This window comes from Ptiloglossa arizonensis, chromosome 12 (genome assembly GCF_051014685.1).
Source record: "Ptiloglossa arizonensis isolate GNS036 chromosome 12, iyPtiAriz1_principal, whole genome shotgun sequence".
NCBI classification, from domain to species: Eukaryota; Metazoa; Arthropoda; class Insecta; order Hymenoptera; family Colletidae; genus Ptiloglossa; species Ptiloglossa arizonensis.
The window spans coordinates 7800169-7823191 of NC_135059.1; the positions used below are offsets into that span (position 1 = coordinate 7800169).

Genomic DNA, 23023 nt, shown 5'->3' on the forward strand with positions numbered 1-23023 from the left:
GTATTCGCTTGTTTATTCGACGACTATGTTGCCCCAGTTAACGCGGACGCGGTGCTCGAACGGTTTAAATATTCAAACATTTTGCACAGCATCGAGGTACTCGAAACTACACGCTCGAATTTACGAAAATCTAACGAGAAAGAAATTCGTGGATGGAAAAATTGTATTCTGCGAATACAGTATTCTTTGCTACAAGAAAGAAGCCTCGAGAACATTTTTTTAGTCGTAAAATTAATCTGGAATGGAATAATTTTATCTCTACAAGAACGTGATATTTCAATTCCAATTTCAATTCCAAACTACCAAGTTTTCCCGGATTATAATAGTACACTGAATTAAGTGATAACCTAACGATCGAAATCGAATAACCTGAGTTAAGGATCTCCTCTCGAGTCCAAAGGGTTAACATTTCGAACGGAGCCCTATCGAAGAGGCTCCTCGTTTCGAGAGAAACTCGGAAAATTCGTAAAATTCGTCAATTATCGCGAATCGAGACAAGAGCGATCGATTCATCGAACGAACTAAACGCGACCACTTTTGTCGACCGTGAAACATACGCTCCGTTATAAGTCACCGGACACTTGCTTACCGGCTTGAAAAATGCAAATTGAAATACAAATACGATTTTCTACGGCGCTCGTATTACCTTGCGGGAACATTAACGGGGAACGTTACGAGAAGGTTGGAATTAAATTATTCTGGAAATACTAATAGAGTATACCTTTCAACGTTTATTATTCTCTTTCTGTACGTGTGTATTAGGTTGTTCGGAAAGTCGTTTCGTTTTTCTTTTTTTTTTTTTGGTGAAAATGAAGCACGATTTTTTTTAAGTGTGTAAACGTTTTATTAAGTTATATATTCTTCATTTTGGAAGAACATTTTATTCAATTATATATTCTCCACTTTGAAAGAAAATTTTATTCAATTATATATTCTCCACTTTGGAAGAACATTTTATTCAATTATATATTCTCCACTTTGGAAAAAAATTTTATTAAATTATATATTCTCCACTTTGCAAGAACATTTCATTAAATTATACATTCTCCACTTTTTCAAAGTGTATAAACATTTTATTAAATTACACATTCTCCATTTTCGAAAACTTTCGAGATAACTTTCCGAACAACCCGATAGATATTTTCTCAAAGAATCGATGTCAATTTCTTCGCTTCGATATAAACAGAGCGATGGAAAGTCTATCGAGAAACTTCTCCAAAACTGTTAATAAAACCCCGAACCGTTCAAACCGTTCGTTCGAACTTTGTCACCAGCGCTAGCTTCTCGAGTACAATACTCAGGATACAAGTTACGTTTCGTTACGAGACGAAGCATCGTCGAGCGTTGGTTTCGTTTCGTAACATCGTCTCCTTCTTATTTTGTATTTACAAAATGCACCGTGAGTCACGTACACGAGTGCATGTCGCTGCACGCGTAAAAAGAATACCTATCGCGAGTCGTTCGGCCGTTCTACATTTTACGAGCGAGATTTGCAACGGATCGCGATTAATCGGCACGCAAACGTGTCGTTCCTAAGGAAGTAAAAGCAATAACGATTCTCGTGGCCATTGACGAAACGAACGGGCCACGATGGGTCCCTTCCTTGCTCTCTCTCTCTCTCTCACATTATCGGACCACCCAGAATTTCTTTTGACAATGCCGCGCTGCGTTTGCTTCGATCCCGTCGCACTCTACTGACGAACGATGCCATAAGCGATTCGAGTGCCGCTACATCGTGGTCTCTAAGCTGGAGAAAAGAGGAAACGCGCTCCGCATATTTTTCACCGACCGACCACGTATTCGAGCGTGTCGCCCGTTCCACGTACTTACGAAATTATTATTGTCGTTTCGCAGACACGATTAAACGCTCCCCGATTACCTACGCTGCTCCGAATACTACCTGCTATGTGTGTGCGTAGAAAAATAAATGATCTTTCGCCAAAACTTTCAGCCAGCTTTGGAAAAAAAGCATACGTGGGAAATTTTTAATCTTCTACGAATTTCGAAACGACGAAGAATGAAAGACGAAGAATTTTAACGAATTTCGAAACGACGACGAATAAAAGACGAACAATTTGAAACTTCGAGTACGCAAATATTACCGAAGAAACGAATCCGCGCAGAGATAGGTGAATTTTTGCCTTTTACCAAGGATTTTCGAAAGGAGGAACAAGAGACGAACGACTTTGGATCCGTGACTCGTCGAATAGGAATCAGAATTTGAATTTTAAAGTGAAACGTTCCACGAAGAAACTCTTTAGCGTAAAGTTCCAGTACGCAAATTACCGATGCGTGAAATTTCTATCCGTACAAATATGCGTACCATATACCCACTCGTCTTACGAGTGTTGACGAACAAGAGATAAACAACTTTGGATAAAAATTAAAAAATTAAAAAATTTCGTCTAATCGAATGAAATTCTACCTATATCGAATCCGTAGTTGCATCGAAAATGTCGTCGAGAAACGATTAAGCGTATCCTTGGTCGGCCGAGCTCACGTTGAGTAATCAAAATTACCTACTAACTTATTCACGAGTAACTCTGGGAACTCTCCTTTCTTTTCCCGAGAAACGCGCTAAAATTGAAATGAAATGCTGTTACGAAGTCGCCGTTGGTAAAAGTATGCCAACGGAATAACAATTAGATTCGTTTCGATTCCGATACGAGATCCTTCTGCGACGGAGAAACTAGTCGAGTGAATTAATTATAATTAAATCCCGTACGAAAGAGAAAAATGGATCTCGTATGGTCGATAACTGGAGCTGCGACACCGTGGTACGTCAACGAAACCGTGTTGCACGTTTAACGCGAGAATAATTGCACCGGTCACGCAATGCTGTAACTTACCCCGATTTTTGTATTCCCAGTACCCCGTTTAATGTGTACCGTCGCTGGACGCGTCCACAACGCGCACGAAACTTGGGCGAAAAAATCAGCCGACGAGGATAGATCGTTTCTTTTGCACGTCGAAGAAACGCGTAACGGTTTGCCCGTATACCAGGTGTCCTGACGAGTTTCGAACGTCACCGGTTGGGTAGGCTTCTGTCGACCGAAAGAAACAAGCCGACGCAAGTTTTTTATCCAAAGAATCTTTCTCGTACAAAAGGTCGGTCGGAAACGTGGAATAAACTTGCAACGTTTGACGCGCCGTGCGCCTCGAGATACAAAATATCAAATATCGGATCGTAATTTCGAGTAAAACTAATACCGATAACGCGTTAATATCTCAAGACTTTGTCCACGTCGAGGAGACGATACTTCGAGAGAAACGTTACACCGAGGGGATAAGGGAAAATAAAAAATGAAATTAATTACGGAATAAAGTTTGCTTCGCGCGAGTCTTCGATTCGGCGATGCAGAATGAAAAGAAGTAGCAAGGTGTTAAGTGTACGTATAAGAAACGTTCGCACGGGCAACATTAATGGACGTACTTCGAGTTTAACAGTACACTTTAATGCCACGACCGACAGGCTTAGTGGTTCGAGTGGCGTAATCGTTAAACGAGGCACTTGGCATCTTGTCGAAGGTATTTCATCGAAGGAGAAAAAAAAGGGGAACGACCAATCTCGTCGCGAGCTATTCGATCGAAACTTTTATCGTTTCGCGGGGACTCGATCGAAAATTGTTTCGATATCGGTGAATCTTTCGTTGGAATCGCGAAACGTGATCGTTCGTAACGATGAAATTACGTCCAAGTCGAGTAAACACGAATGTACCACAGAGGTGATCGAAATTCTCGTTTGGATGAGAAATAAACAATTTGTTATCGCGGAACAAGTATTAGAATTCGACTCGGACGAATAAAAGTTTAACCGCTCGAATAACCGTTCCGAGTAAATTACCGTACGTTGGTTTTATTCGGCGTCTATTGCTCGAATAAAATTTTATGGGCCATCTGTCGTACCTGTGCGAAACACGCGACGATCGTCGCGTACTCGATGTGTTCGATAATTGCTTTATTTTCGAAGAAATTTGCCAAAACAACCTCTCGCGTCGCCTCGATATTTTTCTAGATGTTCGATGACCGTTACTGGGTACAGAAGCACGCCAATCGCCAAAGAAAAACAAACTATGACGTAGGAGAAACGCAGTTCCCTTTGGCAATCGATAGTCGCTTACGGACGTTAGGAATCTCGACGGAGCTCGATAGAGGCAATCGCGTAAACCTGAGCAAAAACCACAAGCCAGGGAAACATTTTATTCGGAACGAAGGAATTGAAAATTAGTTTTCAAGGAATCGACACTCTGTACTGGAGTCGAGAAGTGCGAGAACCGACACATTGCGAACGGTGTCTCGATGTACGATTTAAAAAAAAATTGATTTTTCTTAATACACGTACGTAACGGTTCGTTGAATTCGAATGAAATGTATAGGTTAAAGAAATTTCTCGATGCGCATTATTTTCCCGTCACGTGCCCTAAAATGTCCGTCCGCAAAGGGTGAAACGTGAACGTGCAAACACATGGAACTAATATTTCAGAACGATCTCGCCGTGTCCGATTGAAATATTTGCATCGAACTGTCTCGCGATCGATTGGACGATTTCATTGTTCCGTAATCTCTTTTGGTCGTTATCTTCGATATTACGAGCCCGAACGAACGAAAGTAATTTAACGGCGAAACAAAATAACACGTTGCTCGGAGTAATATCTTAGATAACGTCGCTTCGACGTTGCCCCGATAAAAAAGCACACGGATCGCGACTGACGTACGATACGCGAATTCCACCTGACTCACCTCTGTTCTTCGGCGAGACTCGATCGAAAGATTTCAAAATTCGAAAGCTCCTTCATGCCACAATCGTCACAGTAGGCCACCAAGAGTCCGGTTCAAGGCCGATGGTAGCGGCTCGAAGAATAAAACAGGAAACACCGTGTAATGGGTTCCCGTAGGAGGAACCTTCGACAATGACAACCGAACGCGATCGGCTCTGCGAACGCGAGTTTTTCACGACACTGTGTTTGGTCAGCACTTCGCGCGATAGCTGCTAACGGTCTCCCGGCACAACGTGCTCCCGACACAAACAAAAGGTGACTGCGGGACCCGAGAGTCCTAGCCGCCTGTTTACGTCCTCGAATTCGACCGCAAGACCCCACCCTCGTGTTATCGAGCCTATCGGTGCACGACAAGCAGGCAACGTACGTTTTCGGGAATAAGGGATAGCGCGTTGACAGGTCGCCGGGGATACAAGAATAAAAAAAACCCCGTGGAAAGGATGAAACTTGTCACGCCGTGTGTGCGTGTGGGTTTCGATGGAGCGTGTTGTTACTCACGTATGCGTGCGTCGTCCTGTTGCTGCCCGGTTCCAGGATCGCCGGCGAGCCCTTTACACGAGGATTTCACGATGATCGATCATTCGTCGCGACGACGTCTCACTTTGTAGAATTTAACGGTCAGGGTGTGCCCCGAATTTCCATGCGACCAACGGCACCCGTCAAACGTGAACTACTGCCGCCATCTTGACACGAGCGCCCGTAGCGCCGCTCACAGGTCGACCGAGTAAACGCCGCCCGGCCGCGCGGGATTATTCGAAAGGTGTCGCGATCCGAAACCGCGCGCGAAATTTCAACGATAAAAAAAGAAGTCGCGAAATCGACGATTTCATTTTTTTTTCCTGGCAACATTCTGTCACGTATAACGTCAGTGTGTAAAATTAATCCAGTTCCAACGGTCATATCGAAAACTCTCGTCACGAATACCCTATTATAAATTCTTTCACAATCGAACGAATCTGTCTCGAGGCACGATAGCACTCCATTGCGTCAAACTTTTCAATGCTTGGAAAAATCGTACGTTATTTCTCATATCGAAAAACGATATAAACAAATGAGGTTAAGTTTCGGAGGTACGGAGAGCAAGATTCGCGTGAGTAATATATTTGAGAATACGGCATATTCCGCGGAATAATTGTCGACGATGCACAGGTGTGTAAAATTCGTACGCGTATGGTACAATTAGAACGTTCGACGAACGTCCGGAGCAAAAGGAGCCGCGAGTGATCAGGGTTCACGAATATTTTGCGACGTCCCTGGCTTCGATCGAATCGACGTTTTCGCCAGCGGTAGTAGCAGTCCCTGGGCAGGCAGAATGCAACTGCGTGGTGACACGGAACGACGGACCTAGTTCGCTAAATTTGGACACACGTGCAGTTTTTGGTACGTAATTGTCGCGAGTGACGCGACTTGTTCGACCAGGCTTGTTTATTTCGTCAGTCGACGCGATCGCGAAATGGAACGGAATTCTATTAATCGGATTTTCGACCGACTGCTTTCAGAACACGTGTGGGTCAAACGACCACGTGGGCCGCATGTACCGAGAAACAAGTGCCGCACATCGTCCGGTGAGTGCATTCAGAAAAACTGTGATATATCTCTACTACCGGGACGAAATGGTTGGTAGAGAATGAAACACCATTTTTGCTGAACGAGAAATAGTCCAGAGGAAACATTGCCAATCGTTAAATGAACGAATAACTCGCTTCGAAAGCGGTAACCTGCGGGGATGATATTTTGAGGGAAATAAACGTTCGCAACGGTGCACGTAACCAGTGTTTCTTCCAGAAAGTCCATTTTGATGTATAAAGGATACACGTATTCGAAATATGTAACGATACATATCTATGTATTAGATAAAAAAAATGTGATATAGTTTATAGTACTTTACCAATTTATAGAAAATACTTGTAAGTAAATTAGCCAGGAACATGAATTGTTAACGCAAGGACAAGAGCTGTATCGAAAAAAGACTGATAGCGTAAGGAAATACAAGCAGGAATTCTTATCAGTTCATACAACCGAGGTATAGAGTTATGGCCCAAGAAGAACCGGAATTAAAGAAGCTTAAGCATTCCGTCATCTCGGATCACGTTTATTCGACCAACTTTCAGCAACTTTTTTACGACAATTGGCACAATTACGGCGACATAAAAAAGGACAATCTCGAAGTTATATCGAAACCTTATAGAATGTGTAAAATTACAAATTTTCTATGCAACGAAGAGTTCATGGACGAAATAAAAAATGAATTGCTAGACGTCAAAAGTAGAAGAAATAGTATAGATCTTTATCAGTTCGAACAGACCAGCGATCTTGCCAACGTCGACACCAAAAACTTGAAGTTTTTGTACGAAACGTTTCAAACGGATCTGGCCACATGGATGGAACGAAACACCAAGATAGAGCTTAATAAGAAAATATCCATGTCTAGTGCTTGTTATTCCGATACGGACTATTTGCTTTGTCACGACGACAACATGGGTGATCGAAGAATCGCTTTCATATTGTATCTCTCGAAGAACTGGACCATGGAAGACGGAGGAGCTTTAGATTTGTTCGACACGGATGAAAACGGATTGCCTAGAAACGTTGTGAGATCGTTGATACCCGAGTACAATTCTCTTGTATTTTTCGAAGTTGTCGACAATTCTTACCATCAAGTAGCAGAAATAACTTCGCCGGATAAGTCACGTTGGACCATTAACGGTTGGTTTCACGGACCACTTAGAGAAAATACCAGGCCCCAAAGACCGGAAGTAGAACCAAGCTACGTAGAACCGACAAAGACCCAAATAGATTTGAATAATTGGATAACAAAGTGCTACCTGTTTCCTGATATCGTTAAGGAGATTCAGCAAGACGTGGAACAAGAATCGTTTGCGTTTCTATCAAATTTTTTAAGGGAAGACGTTTACGAGAAATTAGCCACAGATCTATCGTCGGCTAGCATTGTTTGGAAGAAAGTTGGTCCAGCAGACATCCGCAATTACGAGGTAGCGTGCGAGGAAACTCTGCCCGAGCTGCTAAAGCAGTTTTACAACATGTTCAAATCCATCTCCATGTTTCAATTATTGAAAGATTACACAGAACTGGATCTCGTGCCGGAGAAAGAAACCATGAACCCCAAAATGATCATAGAGCTGCAGAGGTGGTCGAAAGGTTGCTACACGTTAATATCCGACAAATCCGCTCTACCCATGAGCGAAAAGAAATCAAGTAGCAACGGATGCATAAATCAAAACGTCGAGGGGCACGAGGACTCGTTGGACACACCGAGAACGAGTAAAAACAATAAAGACTGCCAAGAGAAAATGAACAGCGATAACAGAAGCGCGGAGTCGGACTGCGATACTCTGATGAGCAACAAGGAGGACGAGGACATCGACGAGGACGAGATACTGAAGAAAATATTGAAAGGGAAGTCCCCTCGACCGAAGAAAAAGAATTTGTCTCAACAATCGTCCTCGTCGAAACTAGAAAATCTTTCGCCGCAAAAATTAGGTAGGCTTATGGACACCGACGACTCGGACGTATCGGACATCGGGGATTACCTGTCGGATCCTTTGGATTGTTCTCTCGAATGTTCCGACCAGGAAGAGGACATGGACGATACGAACGCGTCGGAGCAAGGTGCTCTCGATGTGATAATACAATTTCATACGAGTCACGTCCCTGAGGAGGACACTATAGACTACGTAGACCCTAAGGAGCAAGAGGGTGCTCTGATTCACGTACCTGCGAAAAACAACCACCTCTGTCTAGTTTACAAGACGTTGGGCACCTGCCGACTCCAGAAATACGTGAATCACTACTGTACAGATTACTTTTACAATTTGATTTGTACATATTACGAATAGTAATTCCACTGGATGTTTTCGCGGAACACGAAACGATCCGCGAACGAGTGGGAATTGTATAATGAATTGCGGATGGAGGCGCGTTCGCCTTTAAAAATGTATCATAGTATTCGTATTAATAAAATTGTCAGTATTTATCGTCGGATATACCTTGTCCGTTCACTCTTCTACCCGTAGATTCGCATTACGCTAGGGTAGTTGGTATTCGGGGTCGATCGTTCTAAGGGATAATTAATTAGGATTTATCGTGCTGCTTAAGAAAACCACAGTGCAGAAAACATTCTCAATTATTTATTGGGTGTAGTACAAAATCTCTATCGGCTTACGTTTACGTTACGGGGCTAAATGTTAGGTGATTTATCATGCGTGGATTTGAACGTACTCTGCTACATTTACGGTGCAAGAGAATTAAGCTCGAGAGAAGATTCAAAAGCGGTCAACACACGTCTCGTTTTAGTCTCGCAGGTATCAAAGAAACAAAATAATAATGTGAAGCTTACGATTTGCAGGCGGTATTATACTCGGTATCGGGTTGTTGCACTTGTATCCTAGGCTGCGGGGAGCATTCCTGTTCCTTGCCATCCCTACCGTTTTTCACGGTAACCTGACAGGTAAAACACCTCGATATAAACTGCCCGGTAATGTGTTGCGCGTTCGACGACCGTTGCAACGCGGAAACGACACGAACGGGAATCGTCGTCACAGGACTGTACGCATTTTCGAATCGCTTTCGCGTCTCTTCGATTCAGATCGCACGCGGCGGAAGCCATTAACGGGCACGCCTTCGATTTGTCTTCGTTCCGGACGACTTAAAGCGCGCTTGGGGTTACTCGAACTCTGACTACGGAGAATCGACTATTGCTCTTAATCGTGTACGAGTTACAATATCGTATTGCGAGCGAGAACGAAGCATCTTGTATCTGGGACGAAGGTAATCCCAAATTTTCCCGCCTCTAGAAGCAAAAACGATTCCAATTAATCACCTGTGACGTGGTGGGGATCCCGGCCATGCGTTTCCTCAGTTCGTTCAGCTGCAACTCCCTCTGGAAGCTCGCGTCGCTCTCCTGCGAATCCTCCCGTATACCCTCGTTGATCGACTCGGATGAATACTCGACCTGCACCCAGGGACAGATCGTCGGCGACGATTGCAGGTTATTTTTGTTACCACCGGGTCGCGAGAGCCGCGGTGAGAGTCGTCGTAGCAGCGAGATCAGCTTCGACCTGAAACCGGGTGAATCCCGATAAATACCTCGAGATTCCACGCAACGAGGAAACGGATCGACGGATGGTACTTTGTGCTGGAGGTTTGGAGATGATCCGTGCCGATCGGTCCGCTCCTCGAAAGTTGCTCGGCGCTGCGAGTGGTGTCCCTCCAGTGGAGTTTGTTAACCGCCCTCCCGACTCGCCAATCGAGGCTGTTGCTCTGTCGAGATTGAAAGCCTGGAAATTTCGAAACGTCTGCGTGATCTCGAGTCGACGAGAACAACATCGTGAACGAGTGAGGTATCCTTACCGTGATCGTTCACCGCACGGCTCACCCTCCAATCCAACGAGTTGCTACTTCTATTTACGCTATAAATGTTATCACAAGATTTCGTGGCGAGATACGTCGCGTGGTGACGACGTCTCAGCAACTTCGAAACTGGTCCCAGGTTTCTGGAAAAAAGAAAAAGAAAGAAAAGAAGAAGAAGGAAAGAAAGAAAGAGACAGAGTCGATCGAAGCACCGTAAAAACGAGATCGACGAACACTGAGCGGTGCTCACCTTTTACATTTCCGCGATTGTTCGATCGGCGGTTTGCTGTCGCAAACAACCACCCTGACTTCCGGTTCCGGGCAGTACGCGCCCACCCGAACGTGGCTGTAACCACCGCGGACGGTATCCGGGGACCGGAAGTTACCGCGCTCGTTCGAGGGAACTCGAACGATCTCGATTTTCGGTCTTCCGTCCATGATTGTCTCCGTTCGCGCGTACGATCGAGGTTCTCCTTGGGGAAAACACCAAACGACGAGGAAACACACGAGGTGGCCTTCGTGACACGCGTTTCTTTCGCCGTGGTATCATCGACTATCGGGCCGGTTGTGTGTCGTCGTCGTCGTGGTCGCCGGCGCCTCCGGTTTCCAGTTTTCTCTCACAAACCACGATCGTAGCCGTTCTTAAAATAGTCGCGGAATCCTCCCGAGTTACTTCTATCCGTGGTCCTCTCGCTTCTGCGCGGCGTCATAACGTAACCTCGTAACGTTTGGCGTACGGGTGCGATCGTCCGACAATCGGGTATATGGTTCAAGTGGTGTCTCCTCTTCGGTGATTCACAAGCGAACACGTGGCTCGGTCACACGAAGCTCCGTCTCGCGGATGCTCGCCGGTCACGTTCGTTCGTTCCACTGCAATCGCGTTTCGTCCACCGGTCACGATCCCTTCTGATGTTTCACCGACGACCATTCGATCGAAACGTTTCTACGTATCTCACCCGATCGTTCGCGACGGTACACACTCGCGCCGCGGAATTCTTCGCACCTCGTCGTAAAAATATCTCGTCGCCGAGGGTAAATATCGTAAAAAGTCGTCTAGAAATATAGTTTTCGATTCTGGTGTAAAAAAATGTTCCCGTTGAAAAGAGTAGTTCGTCTATTTACAGCCACAGGGAACCCCGTTCGGAGTCGCACGGAGCTTTTCTCCAGCTTTTTCGTCCACGAGCGGTTCTTTCCACGGTTGGTGTGTACACGTATGTGCGGTTTCACTCGCCTCGCAACTACGACCTGAATCGCGTCAAGCCGCGAACCGACGTCCCCAATTTCCTACATGAAGAGCCCTGCATTAACAATCGTTTTTCTCGAACACCGCCGCGCTGCCCGCCTATTTTCGAGCGACGATTGCGCAACCGGCCAATTACGGCTCGAAGGAGGACAATACACGACTTAACATCGCGGATGATTCGGGCAATTGCCTCGAAACGCGGGAGCACGAAACACCGCGCGAACCTACGCCGAAGAATCTTGCTTTTCGAGCTGTTCGAATCTCGTCGTTTCAACGCTTCGGAATTACGCGCTACCAACACGGGACTACGAAGCTGTTGTTCGCGCGGATTCACCGCTCGACGAAGTTCGAATTCAACGATCGGAATTTTTTCGAAAGCTCTCGAAAGCTCGCGTTGAAAATAATACTTTTTCGAGACACGCAAGTTTCACGGATTAAGGAAGATCAAGAGAGAACTCTGGACGGAATTCAGATCCATCGGTCGGAATTTTTGAGAAAGTCCATCTTCTTAGTCGGAATCTTTATCCGCGGTATCAAAGAAAAAGAACAATAACGAAATACAAGTGCATCGCGTTCTCTAGAAGAAAGAGTTGTTCCATAATCTGACTCGAAGTTTTATCTTTCGATTTAGAAACTTTACTCGTAATTAAAGAAACGTAGCAACGGATTTGTATTTTACTCTCCACGATATCGAGGCTGGTTTCGATTGTCGCGTCGCGAAGTAAAAATCAATGGCGTTTCTTCGCGACGAAGCGTTGTCTCGAACGAAGATGGACAATATCCAAGTAACGAGAACGATTTAAAAATAATACGAAACGTTTCGGCGTCGAACGAACGAAAGCAACGTGTCCTTTAAATCGAATAAACGTTCACGCTAAATCGCTCCACAGAATTTTTTATACGCCCATTAAAATTCCGCTCGTCACCGCTTAAAGCCGCTCGGCGGTTACCCGAGGAACATCCAGAGTGCGAAGTGTTAATATTCGTACGGATATCGGCTTACGGTCTCGGCTCGCGATCGAGACGTCTTAGATACGGTACACGACAGTTGTTTTCAGAGGTCTGTTACGAACGTCTGGAATCGTATTTCGCGGCTAGAAGAGCGTAAAGAAACGAGTTTGTCTGTTCCATTCGAGAGACGGACCGGTTAACAACACGCAGACTGTTGACGCGTTAGCGGACGTAACCGCGAATCGACCAACGAGAGAAGAACCTCGAGCGCTCGACTTCGATCGTAGCTACCTTTGTAAAACTAGTTGCAAACGCGATTAAATAAAATCGAATAGAAGAAAAGAACTTGGATGGGTGTACGCTACCAAACTCGAAGCGTCATCGGAGTAGCTTTTGTCATCGTAGAACGATCGCGTGACTAAATCGGAGGTCCTGAAATCGATCCCCCACACCGCAAATATTTTTTTTTAACTCGCAGCTTCATCGCGGTGTACGTAATTCTTCGAGTCGAGAAACGATACGAGTCCAAAAGTTATTTTACAACGGTACAAGAATCAAAAATATTCGTATTTGAACGTTCGACGATCCGATAGAGTGGTCCGATATTTGGAAAAAATTGTATTCGAATACTCCTAAGGAAACGAGACAGTGAACATTTCGTCGCGCGAAGTTACATAAATCTGTGTTTCCGTAACACTGGTCAGGATCGTATGGTAATTAATGTTAATAACGCTTAACCTTCTATTGATTTCTCTAGGCAATCGCTTCGTTCTTTCGTGACTCTACACCGTACCTCGTTCCAATCGAGTCGATAATAATTCTTATCGTTCGAACAAATGGGTTGTCCCGTGTATAACGAATAAACATGTACACGTGCTCGAAACGCAAAAATCGATCCTGACACTGCTCCGAGCTCGTGCACAGTGAGTCCTCGATCGTTGGTATTTTTCAAATCTACGAGCAATCCAATATTTCGCGCGCATCGCCACCGTGCAATACGAAAAGAAAAACTATAAAAAAGTCAAAAAGCAGCGTTCACTCGTTGCAAACCTGTCGCACCATTCGTTTCGGTGTACCGTTTGGCCGAAGAAGGTTCGATTATCGCTTATCTTGGCGCGATGGAGATCGTTCTCGTCGAATACGACCTGTCGTTTCTCTGCGCGTTGCACCTGCAGGTCCCGTTGCACATCGTCGGTGACCCTACGGTCGTAGGTACAGCATACACCGATCGAAGTTCTTTTTTTTTTTCTTCGATTTTATTTCGTCACACTTGCGACTAGTTTTTCAAACGTGACTATATTTCGAGAGCTCGCACCACAATACAAGTTCGCGTCACATCTGGATGTTCCCGCGACTCCGAGACCATCAACGTCGAATTGTCACTGAGAAGTGCACCCGCTTTCCAGCGTGGATGCGCTCGAAAGCTTTTCGCGAAAAGACTACTCGCGGCAACCACCTGGGGCAATTAAGCCGTTAATTAATGCCAACGAATACGGGAGCTTACGTCGAACGCGGCGTACGGATTTCCATAATTGCACGTAGCCACCGTCTGCGTTCCGAGACGCAACTTCTAATTAGAAAAGAAAGTGCGGAATAATTCAAATGCTCGGCGATCGGGTGCACTCTGAAACTGACGCGGACCGCGTAAGGTTTAACAAACTTTCGTGCACGCCGCTACGGGGAGGTGGGGGGAGATGCAACACCTGACGGGGTAAACAGGAAGCGTACTCGGACGCGAGATCGTTTCTGCTTAACGACAACACGCTTCGAGGTTTTAGCGAACTTTCGTGCCCGGAGCGCGGCGAAACAACAACCCTGCAGGGCACTCGGTACCATTAGACCGTTTCCAGGAAACAACAACGACCACTCACTCGATCATCGGTGTGTTTACTCGTCCTCGAGGCTCGCTCGTGTTCGAAGATCGATGAAATTCGCGTCGACGATCGATCACCACGAACTCGAGACGTTTCGAGGACTCGGCTAGACGAACGGGTAATTCGATCGCGAAACTCGCGTCGTGGATCGATCGCGTACCAAGGTGTTTCGCGGAAACCGCGAGTTTCGGATACGCCGCGATGGCGGCCCCGTGCTCGAGCGTTTTTCTTTTTCTTTTTCTCTTTTTTTTTTCTTTCAGACAACGAGACAGACCGGTGACGAATCGATAGTCACGCGCGACCGGACAGCGAACAGGAGAGACGGAAGAAGACGAGGCTAGAGAACTATACGCGGAGAGGGTTTTTTGCACACGTTGCGGAGTAGCGTGTACGCGCGCGGCCTCGTCCGCGCTCTGCGGCCCGCGGAGATTCACTGCCGGCTTTGACGTACGCTCGTCGCGCTTTACGCGCGCACACAGAAGCCCCGCGGCACACAACAAGCCTCTGTATTACACATCGGTGGCTTTTTGGAGCGACGAGAAAAAATAAGTAATTAAAGGCGCGGATACCTATACGCGACCGTGTCTCCGTCACGGTTTACCGATCGTCGCGCACCGGGACGAGCCTAAACGTCGCCGTCTGCCCTGCATCGCGGATCGGCTTTCGATCGACGATTTTACACCGACTTCGATTTCCCTTTCCCTTTTTCTTTCTTTTTTTTCGATTCTCCGGGACTAGCCTAAACGTCATCGTCTGCGCGCATCGGGGATCGGCTTTCGATCGACGATTTTACACCGACTTCGATTTCCCTTTCCCTTTCCTTTTTTCTTTTTTTTTTTTTGATACAAGTGGAAATCGCGAAAGAATGGATCTTCTTATTATTCATGGAAGATTCGAGGGTTTTGATCATTCGAAAGATGCTCATTTTAGGGAATCTTTTCGTTTTAGAATAGAACGTTCTTTTCTTTCGAATTTCTCGAGAGTGTGCACAATGTATTTGAAACGCTCGTACGATCGACCGTGCAATACTGTACGAACTCTCGAGAACGATTCAACCGATCCAACGATACGAATTTCGATACCAAGGGGGAAATACATTTTTGGAGCATTGAATTTCAAACGAAAGACACTTTTCCTACTGTCGTAGACGTCGATAATCGAGCACACTGTCTCTCGAACCAGTGCCGGTTCTTTGATTCGTTTCTCGCAAATGTAGGTTCGGCGTCCCGTGAGTTTCGCGTGGATTAGAATTCAACTTCGATCGACGCCCTCGGGGCCATTTTTCGAGCCGCGAGAGTGCACGGAGGCACGTATTTCACGTCGCGTCGCGCGCCAAAGCGTACAGAGACCGCTACGCATCGATTTTCCGGCTATAAAATTCTGATACCTTGGCAGGTAATCAACAAACCGGTGAGTAATATTTGGAAAACTTTCCAAGCTTGCGTTTCCTACGAAACAAATTCTCAAGGACGACGCATTTTGCAAAACTGCGAAGCGAGGCGTTGAACGACCGGGTCGAAATACCATGCACGGAATTTTGATTAAAAATATGTTCGTTCGCGCGCCAAATTATCTCGAAACGCGCGAAACGACTGTCCTCGGTCGGTGGTAAAAATACTCAACGTTCAGTATTACGAAATACAAGAATTTCATAATTTGCGTTCGTCTCGCTTATCGTCGAGCCTGTGGAATTTTTCTTTCGATAAAGGTATTCGAAAAACGAAGAAACGACAAACGACCCGATTACCTTGTATCTCGGGTCCGGCAAGCTCCGCGTGACCCTTTAATCGGTACCGCCGTTTACCCGAATAACCAATTAACCGGTTACCAACCGATTGTTTGTCGAGTCCACGGTTGCGCGGATAACGCGGTTACCGTTATCCGGATAATGGCAATTAACCGGTCGAAACGATCGTTTTCATACAACGAAAGTAGAAAAGCAGAAACGTTTCCTACGCGATCCATTTTAATTATCCACGTTCGATCGATTAACCGTATTGTAACGTGTACACGGATATCCGGTTAGCCGGTGTTCCGACGTCTCCGGTGTTAATTAACATCAAGGTTTACGGTGCATCGACCCCGCGTCGAAAATGGACGTGTTGGAAAAATGTTTATCGAATTTTTGCGCCCGCGCGTGTTGGCTCGGGGAACGATCTCGTGTCCCAGCGCTTCTGGGGCAAAAATGCGAGTGAATTTCACCGCGAAACGCGAACGTGTAACATAATTCGTGTAACTGGATTACGCGGGAGTGACGATCTCTCGAACGCTTTTCTAAGTCATCGAACCCCGTTTCTTCTAGCGGAATGCGGAGCGACTGAGGATTTTCGGAAACGAAAAAAAGAAAAAAAAGAAAAGACAAAAGAGAAAAAAAGGAAAAGAAAACGAATCGACTAACGAGCTATGGAAGCTCCGAGTACCAGGGATACTTGGACGCGTTCCCTACCACCGTTTGTAAAACCATCCGTCACGGATCGCGTTACGTTAGCGGCGATCCTGTTTAACCTTTTCACTGCCGACTTAATCGGTGCTAGGAAAAGCCACTGCGCTGAATTAATTTCCACGGCTTATTTCGCAACACTTATACTCACAAATACGCGCAAAAATTAAATAAAGCGGTGAAAAAAAAAAGAAAAAAACGCCTCGCAGACTAGCTCGCAGAAGCCGACAGAGCTCACAAATACGCGCAAAAATTAAATAAAGCGGTGAAAAAAAAAAGAAAAAAACGCCTCGCAGACTAGCTCGCAGAAGCCGACAGAGTTTAGATACGCGATGTTTTTCTTCCACCCGAGCGTTTCTAGATTGCAGAACGGGGAAAATATTCTTCTACCAGGTAGCACTTACTGTTCCAAAGTTTTGTCCCCTTTGTAAAAAGAAACGCTGGTAATTTCGCGGTAAAGGTACGGTGCGCGAATCTAAACGTTTCTTTTCAATTATTTCGTTACCGAGTTAACCGACACTTTCGCGTCGGAGTCTTTTATAGTACAGTAACTGCGTATCAATCGTACAACAAGGACGTTAATAATCGTGGAACGGGTCACACTCGAAGTCAGAAACAGAACCGAAGAAACGAAACGGTGCAATGGTGTGTCAATGTTGCAAAGCGTGTAGGTTGTTGCGTTAACGTTTCCATAGCTTCTTTCCTTGTCGCAATGTAACTAAATACGAATATAAAGGGGCGGAAGTTTTTCCGCGCCCTGTGCAGTCGAAAGGTTAACGTTTAATCGACCATCTGCGAACGTAATCCATCGAGCGGACCGACCGAAGGTCAGGTATAAAAGTGGTCAGGTATTAAGTGCTGTGGGGATGCACCGGGCGAAGAAACGCGGTATCGAACGACATTCGATACCCTTTAAAAGAAGTACGACCGCGAAGGAGAGACAAGGATGTAGGTTTCTTTTTCCTTGTATAGTCGTCGAGGTGTGCGCGACCGCCACCTATGAGAATCCGCGCGTCACGCACACGTGGCGCGTGACAGCGAACGCGTCGGACCTTCTCAACATTCGTAATCGATATCCCAACTCCAACGAGCACGGTACCCCACGTGGCCACCGACCTCGATTCACCATTGTCGTTGATCAACCAAGCGCCGAGGAGATACCCGCCGCGTGTTGGTTGAAAACGTACGCAACGATGTGGGTAGACGGCCGAAAATCTACGCGGGAGAGTCACGAATTCGCGGTGGAAGAATTCTGGGAATCGTTCGGGTTACGAATTCGTGGCACTCGAATTCTGACCGTCGTCGAGTATACGAATTCGTTGTACGTCGAATTATGGGAGGCGTTGGTTCTACGAATTCGTTGTACAGGGAACTCTTGGAGGCGCTGGTTCTACGAATTAGTAGCGACGAGAACTATGGGAGTCACTGACTCTACGAATTTGTAGCGACGAGAACTCTGAGAGTCACTGACTCCAAGAATTCCTAACGCCTCGAACTGTGGGAGTCACTGACTCCAAGAATTCGTAACGCCTCGAACTGTGGGAGTCACTGACTCCAAGAATTCGTAACGCCTCGAACTGTGGGAGTCACTGACTCCAAGAATTCGTAACGCCTCGAACTGTGGGAGTCACTGACTCTAAGAATTCGTAACGCCTCGAACTGTGGGAGTCACTGACTCTAAGAATTCGTAACGCTTCGAACTCTAGGAGTCGCCAATTTCAGAAATTCTTAATCTCTCGAATATTGCTAATCACCGAGTCAACGAATTCGTAGCGTCTCGAGTTCCAGGAGTCACCGAGTGTGGGAGTTCGCGTCGGACGAACCCGCTAAGTCACCGAGACTTGAAAATCGACGATGTACGCGTTCCACGAGCGTTTAATCGACCGAACGAAGCATCGCGTTCGCGCGAGCCGGTGAATTCCGCGGTTGCGAGAATCTCCGGGAGTCGGTCCGGCGAGTCGGTCGTCGAGGCGAGACGGTGGCCTCTCTCGGGGAATTCCCGTCTCGTGGTTGTTCGGCACGTGCTCGCGTAACGGCGTATGCGATGGTAGCGTGCAATCGCCCTCGTGGAAAGCCAATCAATTCCGTAGCTGCCGCGGTCGGAACGGTTGCGTGCGTCCGAAAGTGTCGCGCGTGCTCCGAACGCGAATCCAGCGTGGTTCAAGCTTCGCGAGAACGCGCCGCGAGGAAGCTTCGGCCGCTGCAAGCTCTCTATCCCTCTCTCTCTCTCTTTCTCTCTGCCTACGCACGCAAGCCTGCGAGCCCGTCCGGGCAGCGTGGGATACGTACTACTTGAAAATAGCAACGACACACTTCGCGGTCTGGTGTCCTGACATCGAACGCGCGCCGCCAGTTCAACACCGTCCTCGACGTATCTCCGCCGGCACTCGTTGGATGCGTGCCAGGATATCTCGTTGGCTCGAGGAGTCGCCTACCGCGACGTGGTTATCTCCCTACGTCGATTCGTGCTCTCCGTCGTTCGTCGCCGTTGGGGCGTCGCTCGAACTCTCCTCCTCGTGTGTGTGTGTGTGTGTATGTGTGTGTACATGTGCGCGCGTATCGCACGGTGGTAAGAAAAAGAAGAAAAAAAAGAAAGAAAGAAAGAAAGAAACCACCCTTCTTCGTCAGTACGGGGTACGTGGGTTCGCGATCACGGACGGATGCGCGGCACCGTGTACGGTTCTCCGTTTCTCCGCGCGATATCACTGCTTCGAGACGCGAGCCTCCCGACGCGGGGATTTCCCTTTTTCGAAATCGCAAAGGACGGAGCGCTACCGGCAGAGGGAGAGACAGAGAGAGAGAGAGAGAGAGAGAGAGATCGGAGAGAGACAGCGAATTAGAAATCACCGCGAGAAAAAGAGACGGACAGCTGTTACACGAAACCCTCCTCCGACCCCCGCCAACTCTCCCGGCAGCTCTCCCGCCCCTGGGCTCTTCGATCGCGACCACCCGCGGGGATGCCGACGACTACCGCATCGAGACGCGTCGTGGAATTTCGACGTGCCCGCGCCCCACCATCCCTCGCGACGTCGCGCGTCTCACCTTCGCCACCACGGACCAACGACGCCGTGGACTTGCGCACCTACGACGCTCGACGAACGACGCCCGACCGTTTCCCAAACGCCGCCAACTGGCCTCCTCGAGCCTTGGCCAATCACTGTTATCGACCGGCCGCGATAACCAGCCTCCTGTTTTTTCATTCGGGGCAAACCGCGCGATTCGAACACAATCGCGGTTCTTTCCAAACTTGGGGCATCTCTCGATGTATCGGTGGATGTCTTCTCACGAGAGGGACTTGCTAAAAGATCCGTGGATCTTCTTTTTCAGAGACGTCCACGCATCTCGAGTATGGATTTTTGATCGTGGTTTCGGTCGATAGTAATTTCTATAATTTCGCGTAGAAGATAACTACGATAGTAGCTTTCGACCTTGGGTACAGTTGGAAAAACGATCCGTAGATTTTAGTAGATCTACACAGATTGAACGTAAACGTAGCTCTTGACCTTGTAATTTATACTTGGAAAAACGATCCGTAGACGCGCGTCGACTTACGCGAGTACACGTAGAGTATAAATTACGAGGCAACATTGTGTAAATTACGCTGCAGCTTTCGATCTCGTGATTTCTATCGGGAAAAGAAATCTTATTAATTTCGTTTCTAATGATTTGTATAACGGAGCAATGTACAAATTTACGAAATTCTACGTAAATTCTAATTTCGAGTTCGTCGTAAATCCAAGATGGCGACACTGGTCGACGGACAAACGAAAGGATGAAATTGTAGGGGTTTGCGAACCGCGAACGAAGCGTGGAACGTTCGGGATTCTCGAGCTCGCGTGGCCTTTAAAACGATTTCAACCTTCGATCGTTTTATTTTTATTTCGTTGTATAACAAAGTACGTGTATATGTATAGAGATACGCATATAGAAAAGTATACTTTATTTCCCACTCTCGTTTTCTCCATCTCTCTCTTACCGTCTTTCGCATCTCGCGGACTCGTATTCGCGAGTCCTGGACATCGTCCCGAGATACGTTTAACATCGTCTCGCGAGAAACGATCAGCTGGAAACTTTGAAAACTCTCCGTGGTTCGTCCGTGCCTCCTCGATTCGAATCCAGCCGCGAAATACGCTCGTTCACGTGGTGGAACTTTCCTCGCACGGTTCGTCTCGAGAGGAAACAACGTTCGCGTTGTTGAAAAATTGTCGTTGCATCGCGACGAGTCGCTCTCGGAACGAGGACAGAGTTCTTCGGATTCGAGTTCCAAGATACGAGAGTTCTCGAACCCATCGTTCGCTTTTGGACGCCACGCGAAACAAATTCCGTAAGAGACCGTTTTCTTCTCCGGGGCACGTTTCTTTTATTTTTTTTTTATTTTTTTTCCCCGCCACGAATTGCTCAACGTTTCTTCGGCTCGATGCATCGACGTATGGAGCGAACCACGCTTCGTGGTCCTGTTTTCAACGGTTGTCCTAAAGCGGTACCCGCGTTTCAGCGAGCAGCGTGGTTCGCGGGGGAATCGACGTTGGTCTAGCACGTGTCGCGCACCACCTGGATCCAGAGACAGAGAAAGTCGGTGAGAAAATCCAGCAACGATTGCTCAAAAGCTGACGCAACATTTCGTCGATGGTACGCGTTCATTGGTCACCGTTTACGCCGCGTTTACCAGGTGTCCCCTGTTCACCGATGCGAAAAGAAAAACATCGAGCCTCGTCGAATCGGCTCCGAATACGCGACAACTCATCGGCGTTGTTTACAATGGTCACCAGTCATCGTTGGTTCGTCGTTCGGTTAAGATCGAAGAACGCGTTTCCGCGTTTCCTTCGAGAACAAAGTATCCGGTACAGAGAATCGTCGTTCGTGATTTATTTGATCTTTATTTCGTATTTGTACACGCCCTCGGCATGCCACATACAATCAATATAATACAGTCCAATGCAGCCAAGGTAAAAGTAAAATACAAAAAATATATATATATATATATGTATATAGATATATATATATATGTGTATATATATATATATATTTATTTTCTACGTTGATAATTATTATTAATATTATTATTACTATTATTATTATTATTATTATTATTGTTGTTGTTACCACGATGTTATAACGCTGAATATATTATGAATAATAGCTAAGAATATCATACAAAGAAGAGTGCTGGTTACGGATAGGACGCGTAATTCGGATTTGTAACGCGGTGCGATTTACGGGACAATTGTTCAGCGGTTTTTCTTGAGATCGCTGAGAGAAAACGGCCGCGACAATGATCCTCGTTTCTCGCAATGTTCGCTCTGTTCACCGTACGTGCGTACGTAACCGAAAGAAGAAAGAACAAACGGAAAGAAGACGAAAGAACGGGAAGTTTCGCGGAACAAGAGAGACGAAGTTCGTACGCGATCTTCGCGTGCAATTATTCGTGAACGTTGGTAAACGAACGTACAAACGTTGTACGGAATGGTTCGCGCATGGCTGGCCGAAATACGCGGGCGAAACGCGTCGGAACCAGCTCACGAATTTCGCGTGTCCGCTTCGAATTGTTTCGTATCGACAGTGGTTCACGGTCGTCGCACGGAAACCGTTTGAATAATCGTATTTCGAAGCGGTCGGCGCAGCAGAGAACGCAACAACTGAATACACGTTGGCGTCGATACGCGAGCGTACGAAAAATAAAGAAAACGAATGCCTTCGAACGGCAACGAACGATCGATAACTTACAAAGAACGCGCGGACATTCTCTCTTTCGACGAGATCGCTGCAATCGGGCGCACCACGTCTCGTAGATCCCGATCGTTTAAATACACACTGGTTACACAGCCATACGCGTTGCTCGGTGCACGTTCGAAAGGAAAACTCGTCGCCGTAACGATCGAGACGGAACACTCGTGTTCGGTTCTTGACGGTTCAAGAACGAGCTCGTGTCGTCGTTTCTACCACCGCGAGTGGACGATCGAGAGTGGGTCGCGATTCGTTGCAAGGATCGGAAGAAGAGATACGGGAAGATAATTCGTCGAGATCTTTCGAGTTTTCTGAGTGTCTTTATTAGAGCGTAGCCGGTAAGCGTTTTATGGCAGCTTTACGAGGATGACTTTAGGATAGGGTGGGGATAGGGGATAGCGACCGTCGTGAAAGTCATCGAAAAGAAAACCTAAGCCAACGGTGAAACAACAATAAGACGATAAATCCGTAATATTAACAGTAGTAGAGTGTAGCGATCGATTAACTAAGGTAATTCAACTAAAGAGAGAACAAAAAAAAAAGGGAAAAAACAGAAAAGGAAAAAGACCAAAAATATTTAAAGAAAATAGAAGTAGCAAAATCCTCCCGCGTGTATACTCTGTGTGTTATCGTTTCTTTCGTC

The 23023-nt window shown here is 46.6% G+C and overlaps 2 protein-coding genes across 10 annotated transcripts in view; one reads left to right on the forward strand and one right to left on the reverse strand.

Moving 5' to 3' along the window:
• Positions 1-19611, reverse strand: part of LOC143153127 (uncharacterized) — a 57343-nt gene extending 37732 nt beyond the window's left edge. The window contains exons 1-7 of one of the 9 annotated variants that reach the window (XM_076323992.1): positions 17061-18046; positions 14214-14561; positions 10399-11432; positions 10149-10291; positions 9928-10075; positions 9619-9856; positions 9136-9239 (exon numbers count right to left, since the gene is read on the reverse strand). In XM_076323992.1, the coding sequence (XP_076180107.1) occupies positions 9136-9239; positions 9619-9856; positions 9928-10075; positions 10149-10291; positions 10399-10586 (821 nt within the window). In that variant the 5' untranslated portion in view covers positions 10587-11432; positions 14214-14561; positions 17061-18046. The other 8 variants (XM_076323994.1, XM_076323997.1, XM_076323995.1 and 5 more) reach the window with 8 other exon arrangements.
• On the forward strand, positions 5643-8780 carry Sud1 (Prolyl 3-hydroxylase sud1). Its single transcript, XM_076324001.1, has 3 exons — positions 5643-5848; positions 5928-6158; positions 6278-8780. Exon 3 carries the CDS (start codon positions 6812-6814, stop codon positions 8633-8635), a length of 1824 nt encoding a protein of 607 aa, XP_076180116.1. The 5' UTR covers positions 5643-5848; positions 5928-6158; positions 6278-6811; the 3' UTR covers positions 8636-8780.
• Positions 19612-23023: the final 3412 nt, after the last annotated feature.